At 33.3% G+C, this 18085-nt stretch overlaps 1 protein-coding gene across 1 annotated transcript; it reads right to left on the bottom strand.

The window, feature by feature from the left end:
• Positions 1 to 12840: 12840 nt before the first annotated feature.
• On the bottom strand, positions 12841 to 17846 carry LOC123905205. Its single transcript, XM_045954832.1, has 8 exons — positions 17705 to 17846; positions 17340 to 17637; positions 16943 to 17047; positions 16146 to 16897; positions 14895 to 16045; positions 14515 to 14773; positions 13511 to 14359; positions 12841 to 13430 (listed from the first exon to the last, which is right to left on the bottom strand). Exons 1-8 carry the CDS (start codon positions 17844 to 17846, stop codon positions 12841 to 12843), a joined length of 4146 nt encoding a protein of 1381 aa, XP_045810788.1.
• Positions 17847 to 18085: the final 239 nt, after the last annotated feature.

The raw sequence follows: 18085 nt of genomic DNA, 5'->3' as shown, positions 1-18085 counted from the left end.
GGTGGAAGAATGCTAAGCTGAGGATGGGAGTTGGTGGTGTGGTAATCACTTGGGAGATGTTCAAGGGAGAGTTCTTGAGGAAGTACTTTCCGGCTGATATTAGGAACAAGAAAGTGGTGGAGTTCATGGAGCTCAAGCAAGGGAACATGTCTGTAGCGGAGTATTCCGTGAAGTTTGAGGAGCTTTGTGCGTTTAGTCCACACTACAACACCGTGGAAGCTGAGAATGACAAGTGTGTCAAGTTTGAAAGTGGGTTGCGCCCGGACATCAAGCATCTTATCGGATTTTCTCAAATCCGAGACTTTGCAACTTTGGTGGATAAGTGCCGTATTTGTGATGATGATGGAAAGGCCAAAACTAACTACTACAAGGCCATGAGTGACAAAAGAGGAAAAGGTCAAGACCGTGGGAAGCCCTATGGTGACAAGGGGAAGAAAGTTGTTGAGACTAGTGGGGGAAAGAAGAGAGGTGGTGGACAATGCTACAAGTGTGGTGAGTTGGGTCATAAGTCTTATGAGTGCCCAAAGAAGGTGGACAAGTGTTTCAATTGTGGGAGGCTAGGACACAAATCGGATGTTTGTCAAGTGAAGGTGACTTGTTTTAATTGTGGTGAAGAGGGTCACAAGAGTCTTATGTGCAAGAAGCCGAAGAAGACTATGGGAAAGGTGTTTGCTTTGAGTGGAGATGATGCAGATCAGGGGGATAATCTCCTTAGAGGTACGTGTTTCATCTATAACACTCCTTTAATTGCGATTATTGATACGGGAGCAACACATTCTTTTATATCCGTTGATTGCATGAAGCGTCTTAGTATACCTGTGTCTGAAATGTCTGGTCGTATGGAAATAGAAACTCCTGCTAATGGTTCTGTAACTACCCGTCTAGTATGTCGTGACTGTCCCGTAACCGTGTTTGGTAGACACTTTGGAATGGACCTAGTGTGTATCCAACTTAGTAGAATAGATGTTATCTTTGGTATGAACTGGTTGATATTTAATCGAGTCCATATCAATTGTTGCGAGAAGACTGTTGTGTTTCCTAAACCGGAGGAGAGTTTGCATCTGATGAGTAAGAAGGAAGTAGTAGAATCGTTGAAGGAACCTGTAGAAGTGTACGCGTTGTTTGCATCCTTGAAGATGGAAGGTGAAGTTAAGGTGGAAGGGTTACCGGTTGTTTGTGAATTTCCCGATGTATTTCCGGAAGACGTGTCAGATGTACCGCCGAAAAGAGAAGTAGAGTTTACGATCGATTTGGTACCTGGTACTAGTCCGATATCTATGGCACCGTATCGAATGTCAGCGTCAGAATTGAATGAGTTGAAGAAGCAACTAGAGGAACTACTTGAGAAGAAGTTTATTCGACCTAGTGTATCGCCGTGGGGTGCACCTGTGTTGTTGGTTAAGAAGAAAGAAGGGAGTATGAGGTTGTGTATTGACTACCGACAGTTGAACAAAGTGACGATCAAGAATAAGTATCCACTTCCGAGGATAGATGATTTAATGGATCAATTGGTTGGAGCTTGCGTGTTTAGTAAGATTGATTTGAGATCCGGATACCATCAGATTAGAGTGAAAACGGAAGATATACCAAAGACTGCTTTTAGGACAAGGTATGGTCATTATGAATATTCGGTGATGCCTTTTGGTGTGACCAATGCACCTGGTGTTTTTATGGAGTACATGAATAGGATTTTTCATTCATTCTTGGATAAGTTTGTAGTGGTATTCATCGATGATATTTTAGTTTACTCAAAGTCCGAAGAGGAACATAAGGAGCATTTGCGGATTGTTTTGCAAATTTTGAAAGAGAAGAAGTTGTATGCCAAATTGTCGAAGTGTGAATTTTGGTTGAAAGAAGTAAGTTTTCTTGGTCATGTGATTTCAAGTGGAGGAATAGCGGTTGACCCAGCGAAAGTTGATGCCGTATTGCAATGGGGAACGCCGGAGTCAGTTTCTGAGATAAGAAGTTTTCTTGGATTGGCTGGTTATTATAGGAGATTCATTGAAGGATTTTCGAAGTTGGCTTTGCCTTTGACGCAGTTGACTCGGAAGGATCAAGCGTTTGTTTGGGATGTGAAGTGTGAAGAAAGTTTTCAAGAGCTTAAGAAGAGGTTGACTACCGCGCCTGTGTTGATTTTGCCGGATGCTAAGGAATCTTTCGTCGTGTATTGTGATGCTTCGAAGATGGGACTAGGAGGTGTGCTTATGCAAAAAGGTCAAGTGGTAGCGTATGCGTCGAGACAACTGAAGGTTCACGAGAGGAACTATCCGACACACGATCTTGAGTTAGCCGCAGTTGTGTTTTCATTAAAGGTATGGAGGCATTACTTGTATGGATCGAAGTTTGAAGTCTTTAGTGATCACAAGAGTTTGAAGTATTTATTCGATCAGAAGGAGTTGAATATGAGACAAAGAAGATGGCTCGAATTTTTGAAGGACTATGACTTTGATTTGAGTTATCACCCCGGAAAAGCTAATGTGGTGGCCGATGCGTTGAGTAGGAAATCGTTGCACATGTCAACACTAATGGTGAAGGAGTTAGAGTTGATTGAAGAATTCCGAGACTTGAGTCTAGTATGTGAAGTGACTCCTAAGAGTGTTAAATTGGGAATGTTGAAGTTGACAAATCCTTTTCTAGAGAATATCAAAGAATGTCAAAAGACGGATAAGAAGTTAATGGAGAAGTTGGCAATAGTAGTTGAGGAAGGAAAAGAAGCTAATTTCAAAGTTGACGAGAATGGAGTTGTGAGATTTCATGGAAGAGTGTGCGTGCCCGATGTGCCCGAGATGAAGAAGATGATTTTGGAAGAAGGTCATAGTTGATTTTGGAATGGAGTTGTTTTAGGAAGGCCATCATGCGGGACTTCCAATAGTCATAGTTTGAAGCACCAACCAGAAGAGGTTGTAACGACCCAATTTTCAAATTATTGATTTTTATGTGTTAAAATATTTTATTAACGTAGAAATTTAATTAAGTTAATAACTTGAGTTATTTATCGAATACTTTAGTTATTAAGCGAGTAGAGTGAGTTAGCGTGTTATTGGGCCAAGCCAATTGGGCTTGAGGCCCAATGGGCCTTGAGTGTGTGAGGTGGCGCCATATGGCCATGAGGGGGAGAGGAGAACATTTCATTTCTCATAGTTTTGTGTTCTTGAGAGAGTTGGAAAGCTTGGAAGCTAGGGCAAGAAGAAAGAGAGAGATTCAAGATCATTCATCGAGTTTTCTTCGAATCCAGGTATGAGAGTAGTTTCCATAGTCGTGGGTGATCCGAGGAAGGGGAGAATGTCGATTTCTCCTCACCCGAACTTCCTCCACCCCATTTTCGTTTTAGATTGGAATGGATTTTCTTGATGAAAATCGTTCCTAAGGTTCTTGATATGTTTAACATGCTTGTAACATGATTAATGAACGGAAATCATGGTTGAAAACGAGTTTTCTAACAGATTAAACTCAAGAACTTTGTGTTCTTGAGAGTTTTTATGAAAAAGTGTCAATCTTTACTTTTTCGATGTTTATGACGTAGATCTGAGAAATGAATTGTCCTTTTGTGTTTATCTATGTTTGTTAAGCTTGAATACAAACTCTTTTGGGATTTATAACATGAAAAATGGGATTTTTGGGCGTTTTTGTGTAGAAAACGCATGTTTTTCCGCCTCAAGCGCAATAATTTCCGCCTGAAACGGCAGATCAGTGAGCAGCCAGCCTTTCAGATATTTTTCCGCCTCAAACGTAAATTTTTCCGCCTCAAACGTAAACTTCCGCCCCAAACGTAAATATTTCCGCCCCAGGCGGAAATACTGCAGATTTCACCAATTTTTCATCTGCTATCTTCCTTTGCATGTATTTTCAATCAGTGTCTTATTCTTACATGATTGTTGATGCTTGTTGATGATTGTTGATGCTTGTTGATGCTTATAACGATTGTTAATCATGTATGAAGTAATAAATGAAGAATATTAAGGTTTAGTTAAATCTTAATAATGAAGTATGTTGGATAGTGTTCCACATAATAAATGAAGAGCTTATGCTAATTATTTGTGAGTGAATTCATGAACACATATACATGCATTCATGAATTAAATAGGATATTGGATATTCCAATAAAGAAGTATATCGGATTATATTTATCCGATAAAGAAGGATATTAGAGGTGAGATACTCTAATAAAGAAGATGGTACCACATGCATTAGTAATGTCTAGGATTGACATTCATGAAGTTGAAGCATTAGAGTTGCATTAGGTTATATGTGTGCATTACTTGATAAGTGATATGTGACATACAATTTGGCTAAGCGTAATAAATTGTAGATGGATTATTTGGTACTTGATTATACATGTTTAGAACTTGTAATTGAGTAGTTAATGGTGATGCATGTTTATGAAATATGAATATGCTTGTTGTTGTTGAAGGAGTGTTTAAGTACCTTTTTACTTACACTTATATTTTGATTTTGTAATCTAACTCTCATGCTTTGTGTTATGTGCTGGACCGTTGGGGGTTCAGATTCTCAGGTTGAGGATCCCGATCAGAGTTAGAGGTTGCTCGTGCTCGTGGTAGTGCGCTTTTTGGTGAGGAGTTTAGCTTAGACTACTCCTTAGATATATGTTATATATCTTTTTGATGGGTTGTATAGAATTGCTCTGATTAGGTATTTACCGTGTCGGGTTATTCGAATTGAATTGTATTAAGCCCGTGATGGCATATTTAACTTTGCTAATCCTATCTTTTGAGTTGTAAACATAATATCCTTTGTTGATATGGCCTAGAGCCTAGGGATATTGTGTGAACAATTATGATCATTGTATGATATACATTATGATAATTATTCGCTTTTCAACTCCGCTGTGCTAGCATGATTTTAATTATGCCGTGGTTTGTAATTTTTAACATGTGACGCCTAGATTCTTCTTAAGTGTTTTATTTATTTATATTTAATAAATTCTCGTTAAGGGGTTTGGGTGTTACAGAGGTGGTCTGGTAACAAACCCTCCTTCTTTGTCCATCCTTGCCAGAAAAAGTTTCCCTGGAGCTCACCCTAAAATTCAGAACAGGGTGGCTGCTCTGATGCCAATTGAAATTCTTGGCACACAGTGGACAGGTGTTGATCAAGGTGTATCAACACTTGTCTGTTGTAGACAGATGTTGTTACCGGTGCGCCAACACTTGTCTAAAAACAGAGTACTTAACATAAAACAATAAAAACAATAAGGTAAATAACACACAAGAGTTGTTAACCTAGTTCAGCCTAAAGCCTACTCTGGGGGATACCAATCCAGGAATGAAGTCCACTATCAGCAGTATTACTTCGAAGCTAAACTCACCCGTTTACAACTTCTCACTTAATCACTACCCAATGACACTTCTACCTAGGAACTCCTAGATATGAGACCCCGTCCCAATTCCCACCTTAACAACACAGACAGCGTTGTTATAAACTTCAACGATTACAACAGGTGGAGACACACTCCTAAGAAACTAGGATTCACTCTTGCTTAAAAGCTTGCGAGCAAACCACACAACATAATAGAACAATCTCCGTACTTCAAAGCTTAGGAGAAGTTCACACTTACAACTCAATAACACTCAGGTCCTAAGCTTGCATCAATGAGACACAAGAAAGGCTCACAATTAACACTCTAAAATCCCTAAAAACACACGCTTTGTAAGACACGATTTTAGATGCTTGAAACCATATGCTTGCCTTCGTATTTATAGTAGTAGAATGACTTGGGCTTCAAGACAAAATTAGGGCTTCTAGAATTGCGGCAGCAGTGATATATTTCTGAAAATAATAGTTATATTTTTGAAACGCAAAAATATATTTTCCAAAAATATAATTCCTTTAGAAAATATAACTAGGGTTTGGCTGCCTCCTGAAACACATTAAACACGTGCGCCTTCCTCTGTAAGAAACCTTGAAATAATTCTTCAATCAGATCTTCAAAAGATTGAGTAGAAAATAATAACCGCTAGCTGGCGCGCACAGATACACAGACAGGTGTTGTTCCAAAGTGTACCAACATTTGTCACAACACTTGGGGTCAGCACATATGTCTCAACACTTGGCTAAAATATGTTTTTGCAAAATGTAGCCAACATACAAAAACCCAACAGTTTGTAGTTGACATATTGAACTCTACCTGGTGAGGAATTCCATCTCCATCATACAATTTCCATTGAGTACCCAATTCCTTATAATATTTTCTAATAAAAAAAGGATCTAATTCTCCAAAAGTCTGCAAGGGATTGACTAATGTTAAGTTATATAGTATGCAATATTTCAAAAAGCAAGAAAGGGATCTCCATCATACAACTTCCACGAATGATAGGAGGCCATTTTGATGCCATTGATAATGAAGTGACAAAAGTAAGTAAAGGTTTGGTAAATGCATGTATTTATAGATAAGTCATAATGAGTATTTTATAAAAGAATATTTTATTGTACTACTTGTAATTACCTTTTAGAACTTATAATTTTTTTTTGTAATAATATTATATTTGATCGAATTTAATAATCGTCTTCCTTGGCGCGATAATGTAAAGTGAGCTTAATTTATAGGCTCTTTTTGGATATAATTTAATGCAATAATTATTATATTTCTCCTAAATAATGTTAGAGTGATTTATAGGCTCTATAAAAAATATATTGATACTATATGAACACTTAAGATTGATAATAAATTTAATATTAAAAGAAAAAGGAAAAAATTTTATTAAAATTATTAAGAAATAAGGAAATATAAAATATAGAACTAACATGTGCGGTGTACCAAGGTTATATATCATAGAGAAATACAAATTTAACGTAAAATACTTGATAGATAATAATTCCATTAATTAATAATGACAATACAAAACACCATAATAAAAAAAAGGAAAGGAAAAAAAATACACACATTATTTGATTGCCAAATTCAACGGAAAATTGGCAAATAAGTAGTGCTTTTAACTAATAAAGAGAACCAATAGAACATAGCAAATAACAAAGATCAGGCATTGGTAAATTCTGGTAGCTTCCAGATGTGGCATCGATGATGTGGATCATTGATTGCAAATTTAAAACGAATTGTATCACCAGTTTTGAAAGAAAATTCTTGACATAGGTCTTTCCAGGTATTTCCCAATTTTGTTGTGGGAGGATTGGTAGAATGAACAACCTTCAACTATTCTTTGTGGGGATAATTGCCGCAGATAGTAATAAAATTTAACTTTTTATCCATCAAGAAACTTGCAAAGTCCAGAGGTAAAATCTTGAACACAAATAAGGAAAAGAGTTAATATATTTTATAAATAAACTTATTAAGTATGAAATAAATATATAAAAAGGAAATTGATACGAAATATGAAAACAATAAAAAATGTAATTTAATTGACAATACCAAATTTTTTTTCTTCACACTTTCGGTAGTCAGGAGAATGTCAAAAAACACGGTTTCATGTGGTATTAGACTACGATTGTGAAATGGCAAAATCTCAGTTTCAACAATAGGTTCCTTAAAAGATTTGATTCCAAAACAGCTTCCACCATAATAGTCTAGTTCAAGTTCAATGTTATTTGGCAATCCATGAAATTCTATTAATTCTTTCCATCCATTAAAGATTATAGGATTATCATAGCTTTTATTGTACTTAAGTACGGTCCAACCATTGTCTGAATTGCATACGAACCACATATTGTCTAACTTATTAAAATGTTCGACAATGAAAGTTGGATCTATTTCTCCGTAACCCTATAAAACACAAATAAAATGTATTTATTAGTAAAAAAGATTACCAAAACAAAGTAAAAAAAATTTAATAAATTTAAAAAGTTAAAATTATTACCAGATTAGAAAGTCTTACAACTCTGCAAGTTGTAATTGGTTTTGATCGTAGCATTTCAGCAAAACTCATTTTGTTAATAATTATAAGTGTTAAAAATAAGTAATAGACACAGCCACACACATGTATATATACATATAGATGCAAAATAGAAGTTATAGATTTATAATAATTTGTATTTAAATATTTGTTGGTTTGCAAAAGAAAGTACAATTCACGTGAGAGATGTAAGTTGATTCCTTGTCATTGTGATGTATCCAAAAGGTAGATTCTTTAACTTAAGAAAGTACAAATCAAGAAGTGAAAAAACTTGTGGATGAGAACAAAAGCATAGTGCATGATCTTTAGGGAAACGAATTTGATGCTGTAACAGCATCCTGCTGTAACAGATCTGCACCGTTCGATCTGAATTGACGGTTCAGATTGTTTAATTTAGAAAATTGTGTTTGAAATGTGTACCGTCCGATCATAAATGAATGGTCCAGATTAACTACATCAGGAAACTGTGTTAAAAATTTAATGTAGGGAATCCAGGTCCGATCTTTAGTAAAGACATGCAAAGATATTATAGATTAATAAAAAATGACTTGTTTAAAGAATTGCATGATCCTAGTGCGATGAAATTATGCTAATGCGACGATGAATCACTTTCACAAGTGGTATAGTTTTGACAAATTATCTACTGAATATGAATTTTACGAAATTGAATTTTGAACAAAAATTTGAAATTTTTATTGTTTTTACATATCTAAAGTATGTATCAAATGATTATCAATTTTTCTTATTATTTATATGTATTATCTATATTTAATAAATTTACAATATAATGAAGAATTTGATAAAATTTATATTTGTTATAATGTTATTAATGATTGATTCATAATGGATTATTTGATTAAGTGATTCATATTTGAATTTGACTGATAAATTAATATATTGGAGATATATTTTGAATTAAATACATTAGATCTTGAATTATTGGAATTGCTAGATTATCATGTTTTGAAAAAAATGAGGTAAAGGCAGTAAATTTGTAAGAAGCAACATCTATAATAGTAAGATTGATTGAAAGTTATCAGTACTTGAAAAATGAGTGCAAGTAAAGTAATGGTTAATTGATAAAGCTGATTGTTGCTTTAGAGAATCTAAGGCTTCTTCACGTGAACTTCCCTACAAATCCTTATTTTGTACTCTACTCCCTCAATACTCCCTCTGTACCAAAATATAAGTAAAAGTTGGTCACATAAACTTGATGTATTTGGTTGAAGATTTGGACGAAATACATCCATTTTTATTGACCAACTTTTGCTTATATTTTGGGACTGAGGTAGTATAGTTTTGATATAGTTTAAATAATATTGAGATTACATCAATTTACGAACGATAATACAATTGGTAATCATATTATAAGGACAATGAAATGTAAGCACATCTCCATTCATTATATTATTTGCAGCGCAATAGCTTTGCCAGCCACGTCCAATCATCAACTTTGGTTCGGTGTCGGGACTTATTTGTAATCTGCATGGAATTTTGATGTTCAGTGGACCACACAAGTAAATATATTTCTTCTTTGCCTTTAGAATGTAGTTGGCAAAATCATTAGGAATCGTCTAGAACAGGAAAACAAATTATAATTAGTTACAAATAATATATTGTATTAGAACAATACTTAGAAATAATTTGTAAAATTAGTTTACCAATGGTTTATTGATAGCCTGACTTCTTTGAAGAAAAACAAAAAATGATGGGCATATTTTTGGAGCAGTGCTTAAACTATGGAATGGAGGAAAAACATTTGATTCTACTTGAGAGATATCAATTTTTATTTTGAAAGAATTATCCCCGAAATAGCTAAAGAATATTCTTCTGTAGCCAATGAATTTATATGCTACTCTTAATGCAGTCCAACCATTTGTTAGTTTAGGATGTAAAATTGATTTATTGAAGGTCATAGTATGAACAACTTCATCTGATACTTTGATATGCCATGTATCTTCCAAGTCATGAAAAAATTCAGCTGCAAACCATGGATCAATTTCAGCAGCAGTCTAAGAACAAAATTAAATATAGTTAGATATAAAAATCAAAATATTATGAAATCACAAATATAGAAGTAACATTGAGAATGAAATAAACCTGATTAGGTGCATGAATGGTTACAAAATTAGATATGACTTCTCTTTTGTTATTATGAAACATGACTTGATTAACTTAAAATTGTTATCAATATGATTTTATCATTGATTGTATTTCTATGTTTGGGGATATTTATAGTGATTGAGTTGAGCTGTTGAGGAAATGTTTATTTAATCAATTTTATTTAAATGTACTGTAATTATGATGTGGTACATGAAATTTCATTGTTTAAATACTGATGCCAACAAAAGACTACTTCCGTCCCAATTGAACACATTAAAAAACAAATTTTTTTGTCCCTAAATTATAAGGGAAAAAGTGACATTTTAGAATTTTTTTTCCTTTTTCTCATAAAATTAAATGCAAAATGCATTAAATTTTGTCTCTCTCTTCTTTTCTCAATAAACAAATTGTCTTTACTATAGAATTTTTTTTTACCGTGATGTTTTATAGGGGAATCTTTTAGAATGATTGTTGTAGATTTTATATGATTTGTAGTAGAATTATGAATAGTAAAATATTGCATTTGATGTTCATTGATGTTGAGGAGTCATGCTTGTTGATTGACTTGTGATGGTCTACTCCTACTCATGGTCCTTCATAAAGTTTGATTGTATGTTACAAACCTAAATTATTGAATGATTGAAGTTTCAAACATTGAAAGAAAAAATAATATTTTTTTTTAAAGTTTAAAATATAATGTATAACATAAAAAATAGGAAATTTGGTGAATATTTTAGATGGTCTAGTTGTACTCATGGGTGTGTACCAAGTAATAATAATGAATGTGAAATATAGATAATCAATATATTAGTTTTAATTTAAAAATTATAAAAAAAATTTATATTTGTAAAACAATGAAAAAAAATATAAAAATTGGTGTATTTTAAAGTTGATCTTCTACGTTTTTTTGAAAAACAATTTTTTTTGTATTGGAAATTTATCCATTTTTTAGAAGGGAAAACGATAAATTTTATAGGTTTTATTGTAGGTTTTTTACGTTCAATGTAGAGAAAAAATAATTTTGATATGAATAAAAAATAAAGGTAATTAACGGGCATTACTGAAATATTTTGCACTGTTTTGAATTATCTAAATTTTCAATTAAGGTATGTAATGGTAAGATCAATCATATTTTCGCTACAATTTTATAATAAAGGACAAATTTTAGTTATTAATATATGCTAATTTATGTTTGTCAAAAAATAAAAATATGCTAATTTATGAAAGTTATAATTGATTAGTAATAGTTTGATAAAGGTGTAGTAGTTAAGATGAATTGGATGCACATTGGATAATTTGGCTTGTACTGTAAATTTTGTCATAAAGCCTCTTACATGAGGTGATGTTAGCTTGTTGAAGAAATCAAAATCATTATAAATTTAGTTGGATTTTGAAAATATAAAGAAGCTTTATCGGAACCAAAATATAAGAGGAAAATTAAGTTTGAGATTCATTGATGATCTAATAAATTTATACTATTATATTATGATTGAATATAAAAAAAAATACATTAAAATGATTCTCAACAGATGATTCTACTCTGAATTTTAATATACTCTTTCCGGTCTTAATTATAAGAGGAAGTTAATTTTTTTTCCTAATTGAGAATATAATGCAGTACAAATACATTAGATTTTAAATGAAACTAAAATGTAATTTTTGTCTCATATATAGCATCGAAAGGAGTAGTGTACAATAAGGTGTAGCAGTAGAGTAAACTTCTTTATAAATTTGTCATCGCATTTAACTATATAAATGTCAAGTGACCAAGTGGTTGGTTGGTAAAGAGAATTTTGTTGATGAAATGGAAGGTGACAATGTTGGTAGCATTGAGAGTAATGAAGAAATAGGTGATGGAGAAGTAATAAATGGGGATGAAAGTTCCGGGAAATATCGTGGAGTTTATGTTGCTGACAGCAGTGATTGTCATTGGTGGGATTACACGATCGGAGAGAACAACAATGTTTTGGTAACATCACTATTTAAAGTAATATTTTGTTATTAATTTTTAATAATAAAAGTATTGTAATTCAACTTGTTTATTTGCAGGAAATTCCTAAAGAAAACTCATTCATATTTATTGATAGGAATCAACGCAAAATTACCTTGATTGATCATTTCAATGGCGATAGATATCCTTGTGATATTTATTTTGGGGATACTAATATCGATGAGATATATGTAGGCCGTGGTTGGCATGAGTTTATAAGAGGCAAAGTTTTGAAGATTGGGGATGTTGTGTATCTTCTTATGTATGGAGATAATCCACATAACATACATGTAATCCATGTAGAGAAAATGTGAGTAAGTAAGGTATTTGTAAGATAGTGTTGTTTTAATGTATTAAAGTAATATGTTGTAAGTTTTTACTAAGTTTAAGAATGAATGTACTTTTGAATTAGTTAAGATGCATCCAGTTTAAGTATGTACTGAATATATATTTCCAAATATTAGATAAAATTTAAAGTTGGAAAACAATAATTTAGTCAAATTAAATAAATAAGCAACAGTGCATAAATAATTGGTATATTAAGCAAACAAAAATATAACATAAACATAGGCAATTGATGTAGCGGTTAGAACAACAAACAAAAATATTGCCCAGCTGTGAGTATTGTCAAATGTACTTTGAGTTATGACTCAAAAGCCTATTGATATAGGAACATATATTGCTTTAATATTCAGGAAATTGGAATTCTTCATTGTCAGGTAAGTTCTCAAAACATCTCAATTGAACTTCCATTGAACTTGAGTTATGCTTTGGTTGAATTTTAAGCACCTTGACCTGAACAAATAACCTAGTACCGTGAGATTAACCTCAAAATTTTAATATGATATATGTTGAAATTTGAATAATCTATGTATATATTACTTGCTAAAGGTTTTCAAAAACCTCTTTGAAAACAATATTAGTAGTTGAAGTTGGAAAAATGTTATCTGCTTTTTTATCTTTATCATATATCAAGATCTTCAAACCTTTTTTAGTGGTAACCCTTGACATTGCCACATACAATTGACCATGACTGAAGACATCCTTTGGCAAGTATAGTCCAACATAATCCAATGACTGACCTTGTGATTTATTTATGGTCATTGCATATGAGACTATAATTGGAAATTGTATTCTGTTTAGCTTAAACGGCCATGGTGATTGTGATGGTGACATTTTGATTCGTGGAATATACATTGTGTTTCCAAGATGTCTTCCACTTATAATTTTTGCCTCAATGACATGATTTGCAAGTCTTGTTACTATCATTCTAGTACCATTACATAAGCCTTCTGATTGATCAAGATTTCTCATGAGCATTATCGGTGTTCCAATTTTCAAACTGATTTTGTGATTTGGTAATCCAGATGTTTTAAGAGAATTTAGAAATTCAGGTGTCAGGGTCTCAAATATCTCACAATCATTAACATCGGCACGATCGATTGAGTCACATCTGTAAAAATCTTGAGCATCACCTGTATTCGGAACTGATTATAATGTGAATGTTACTAATATTGATACGAAATATAATGGTATGCTATATAAATGGTATTACCTGGTATCAAGCTCAAAACATATGTGTTGATCTGTTCGACAACTTCAATTGTGGATGCTAGAATTGCTCTTGCTTGCAAATAATTTGGACATTTGTATTGATCGACCAAGTTTGGATAAGTACTTTGAACTATAGCAGGAATGGGATCATCATAATCAAGAATTGGCAGCTCCTTTGGAATATCTACATCAGCATACCCATCATTTGGCTCTGATAGTCTGACTTCTCCTACTTTTAATAGCCACTTAGAGAAATTGGCTATTTCATGATCGTTTCCGTTTTTTTTCAACCTCATATTTTGAGTTAAAGTAAAAACTTTGCAGTGGTCCCAGATCTTTGAGGAATTGATGGTGGCATGTACAATATCTGAACGATAACCTCTTGGTACCACTGGAAGTATTTGTCTAAAGTCGCCTCCAAAAACTATAACCTTTCCACCGAAAATTCTTTTACTGTTTGAAAAGGAACTCATAACATCTCGCAGTGTTCTTTCAAGTGCTTCAAAAGTAAACCTATGTGCCATTGGAGCTTCATCCCATATGATGAGTTTGGTTTGTTTCAGAAGTCCTGCCTGATCATCATTGTGTTCTATATTGCATGTAGCATTATCTAAAGTTGGAACCGGAATCTTAAACTTTGAATGTGCGGTTCTTCCTCCAGGTAATAACAATGATGCTATTCCACTGCTGGCAACGGTCAAAACAATTTGTGATTTTGATCTGAGGGACGAAGCAAGTGTTCTCCACATATATGTTTTACCTGTTCCTCCATAACCATGTAAGAAAAATACACCTCCTTCTTGTTTTCTCACTGCCTTCATTATTGTTTCGTATATGCTTCTTTGTTCATCTATCATGATATTGATATAATTTGGGATATTTAGTTAAGCTTTGTTAAATTTTATAAAACATGATGGAAATGTTATCTGATTATGAAAGATATCTTATATTTGTATTTAGATAAATTAAATGATTTAAACATAAATTGAATAAAAGATAATGTACCTGTAAGTGACTGATACAATTGTAGAAATTCCTCTCTTTGTTGATGAACATCATAATTGAGCTCATCATAAATTAGTCTATTTCCCAATTCTGCTGTGACATAGTCATTTGGAAATGGAAGACATGGAAAATCTGTCAAGCTTTTTATGTTGGCTTCTAAGTATTTTTCAATCTCAATTAGAGTCAAATTTTCAAGCTGTGCTTCGGTTAACCGGAGTTTTGCGTTTTGTATGAAACAAAGTAAATGAGTTTGCATATACTATAAAGATAACAATCCAATTTAAAAAAACTAATGTAGATAAAGTACCTCTGTTGTTTGCAATGATCCGTTGTCGATGGAGAATACCATCTGATAACTAAACTTTAGTTTCATCCCATACATGTCTAGGACGATTCATTGTTTTTGCAAGTAGTATAATGACAAAAAGCTTTCTCAAAAAATGGCCGGAATCCCAATCTTTAGCTTCCTTTATAGCTTGGATGTACTGTCTATCATCTTCAAGAAATCCCATGGCAAAGCAAGCATCTCTGTAGGTAAAGTATTGGGTGTTCCTAATTTTTTTGATATCATCATAACATGTTGGTCCCTTTACAATTGCCAACATCATTCTAAAATAGTAGAGTTCACCAGTACTTGGAGGAACCCAAATTAATCTTCCAATTGTGTATCCTCTTTTTCTTAGCTTCCACTTTCTAGACTTCCTGACATAAACAAACTTAGAGACAAATTGACCATATGTAAGAGTTCTTGCCTCTGGGAATGTTTTGTTTGCTTCTAACCATGATGTAAACATTGATTCGGTGACGCTTGGTTTAAGAAGAACATCATCAAGATTTTCATAATCTTGAAAATAAACAGAATTATGTCCTTCTAAGTGATAGAATAATCTTTCAACTGCAGGTTTCCTACCATGGATAGGAAAAGAAAAAATTCTCCAACATGCTTCACATGGAGATACATATCTACAATCAATGTATTCTTTGACTTCATCAATTTCTTCATTTTTCTTACTCTTTCGCTGAAGGGAGGGAGAAAGAGATGTTGTGATCCTATCATATCCTTTGTGTATGTATTTGAAGAGATATTTGATTGAGGTACATTGGTTACACCATTCCATATTGATGTGTGCTTGATATTTCAACAACAAAAAAGCATTGTAAGGGACAACATTTCTATTGTCCATTGTTACTCCACTTTTTGTTATAGTATGACCATTTGATCTTCTTCTATAAATCGGATAACCATCTTGATCAACAATAGTTTTTTCAACAAATTTTTTGGGATAATACTTTGAACATTTGCCAGTTTGTTGCATGCAAGGTGAAGAGGTATGTGTTATACCGCAAGGGCCATGAATCATATGATGTTTGACCAATTGATACAATTCCTGCTGTGTTGACTGATCTGGAATTTCAGCTGAGATAATGGTGTTAATATCATCAGGAGTTGGAAACTTGCTTGATGGGTGAAGGAATAGTAAAATGTGAGCATGTGGCAAACCTCTTTTTTGAAATTCAATAGTGTACAAATCTGTTCAAACATGTATAAGATGAAATATTTATGACATGGCATGTGTAAAATAAAGTGGGAAAAATAATATCTGATCATAAGGTGTAATTATAAAACTTACATGCCATTACTCTTCCGAGGACATGATTCTTGGTAAGATCTTTGAGCAATTCATTAAATTTGATTTTAAAAACTCTAGCTATGATATCTGGACGATCATGAGGTTTTAAATGTTTGCTGTCAAGTAATCTAAGAATTTCTGGCCAATTTGGATTGCATGTAAAGGTTATGAACAAATCAGGGAAACCAACTGCTGCAGATATGGCCATACCATCAAAATATAACTGGTCCATGTATCTTTTGCTACCAACAAAAGTTGAAGGCAATACAACTCTTTTACCAGTTTTCCCATCTGTTCCTTCAGCAGCATGAAGTTTTTGATATTTACTTACTCTTAAGGTAGATTGATTGTTTCTAATGAATGATAACCTTTCAGCTTCCATCATTGAGAAACCATCAACTAAAAATTGTTGGAAAAGTCTTCTGGAAGAAATTAGAGTTTGAGCCTCTGCTTTTCTCATTTGGATTCGAAAAGATAGCCAATCCATGATTCTGAGTCGATTTCTCCTTGTAATTATGACATCGGGCCTTTCTTTATGTAGTGTTCCACGTCTATATCCATCCTCTCCATATGGAAATAGTAGAGGATATTGATATCCAAGGTATGTTGAATGGAATTCATTGATTCTTTCAAGTTTTCCACTACGTTGTTCTATTATTAGATCTCTTGTATCTCCAGCATCAACATCACCAACAATGAGAGCTGCTACTTCAGAAACAGTGGGATGATTATATATCCTTCCATCAGTCTTCCTATCATGAATTAGTCTCAGTTTCAGATCATGAACATTTCCTTACTTTAATTTATCTCTTGCCATTCGAAAAACTTTAGCATGGACATTGTGTTGATCAAGCATTGAGGACAAGCTGGTCACAATTTCAGGATCAATAGCTTTGTTACCCCTGTACAATTTGTTGAACAAATTATGATCAAATATATTGATTATTCACTATCTAAAATTGCCAATATTGAATAAGCCACTAAAGATATGCTAATATCACAGACTCAAATAAACGCATAAGACAAATATATATGTATATACTTACCCACAACTATTTATCCTATTGGCTATTTCATTGTCGGTGTCATAGATATAAAGTCGTGCATACTTTGGAAATTCGCCATCCTTTGGCAACATGATTCCCATTCGATGACAGGGTTGTCCATGTAATCTCAAAACTGGTGGCCCTTTACCATTCTTGTTGGTTTTTTTTATCAAACTTCATTCCAGGTGAGGTGAAAGAAAACATTGAATTGTACATCCTTATATTTTGCTGAAAGCTTTTACTTTGTTTGGAAATATTGTCAAACAATAGTTTTTGCAGACATTGAGGTGGATGTTTTAGGAATGGCAATTGAACTTTTCCATTACCACAACAAATTTGGAAAGTTGGTTCTACGGCATGTCTGGATTTTGCGCGTCTCTCTTGATACCACATTTGAGCTCCGCATGATTGACATTCATGTAGAGGATCACCAATGTCCGAATAACCTATAAAGGATCAATGTATTAACAGCCAATGATTATAAATGCAATATGATTAAAAACAAATATTAACCATAATCAACCTTGTGGAGAATTAGCTGCAGATAAGGTAATGCATTCAACAGCATCATCTTGATCTGTGTCACTATCTGTGCAACTTTCATAAGCATCTTCTTCACTGCTTGAAGATATATTGGAGTCTTGTTGAAACTCATAATGAGCAGTTTGAGAGGTTGTTTGTTTTCTTTTATTCTCATCATAACTGTGGTCAGAATTTGGAATTGTAGATGTATTTTGAACAGTAGTCCTTTTCTGAACTTTGTTGACTGCATCAAACTTGCTTCTCAAGTTAACTTTTAATCCTTCAACATTGATTAAACTCTTGGATGGAAAGGAATTTTTATGTATGAGTGTTTCATTAACAGATTGATCACTGTAACGACCCGTTTTTCGT

Source organism: Trifolium pratense, linkage group LG2 (genome assembly GCF_020283565.1).
Source record: "Trifolium pratense cultivar HEN17-A07 linkage group LG2, ARS_RC_1.1, whole genome shotgun sequence".
Taxonomy (NCBI): Eukaryota; Viridiplantae; Streptophyta; class Magnoliopsida; order Fabales; family Fabaceae; genus Trifolium; species Trifolium pratense.
Note: the sequence above shows the minus strand (reverse complement) of the source record. Positions and strands in the feature narration are given on the sequence as shown.

Excerpts from the sequence above, each read along its gene's own strand:
- LOC123905205 (XM_045954832.1), bottom strand. The coding sequence starts at position 17,846 with ATGAGTTTCAACAAGACTCCAATATATCTTCAAGCAGTGAAGAAGATG. Across the intron at positions 14,774-14,894 it reads CAATGAATCGTCCTAGACAT|TATATGCAAACTCATTTACT; the intron begins GTATGGGATGAA and ends TTATCTTTATAG. Across the intron at positions 14,360-14,514 it reads ATTGTATCAGTCACTTACAG|ATGAACAAAGAAGCATATAC; the intron begins GTACATTATCTT and ends ATATCATGATAG.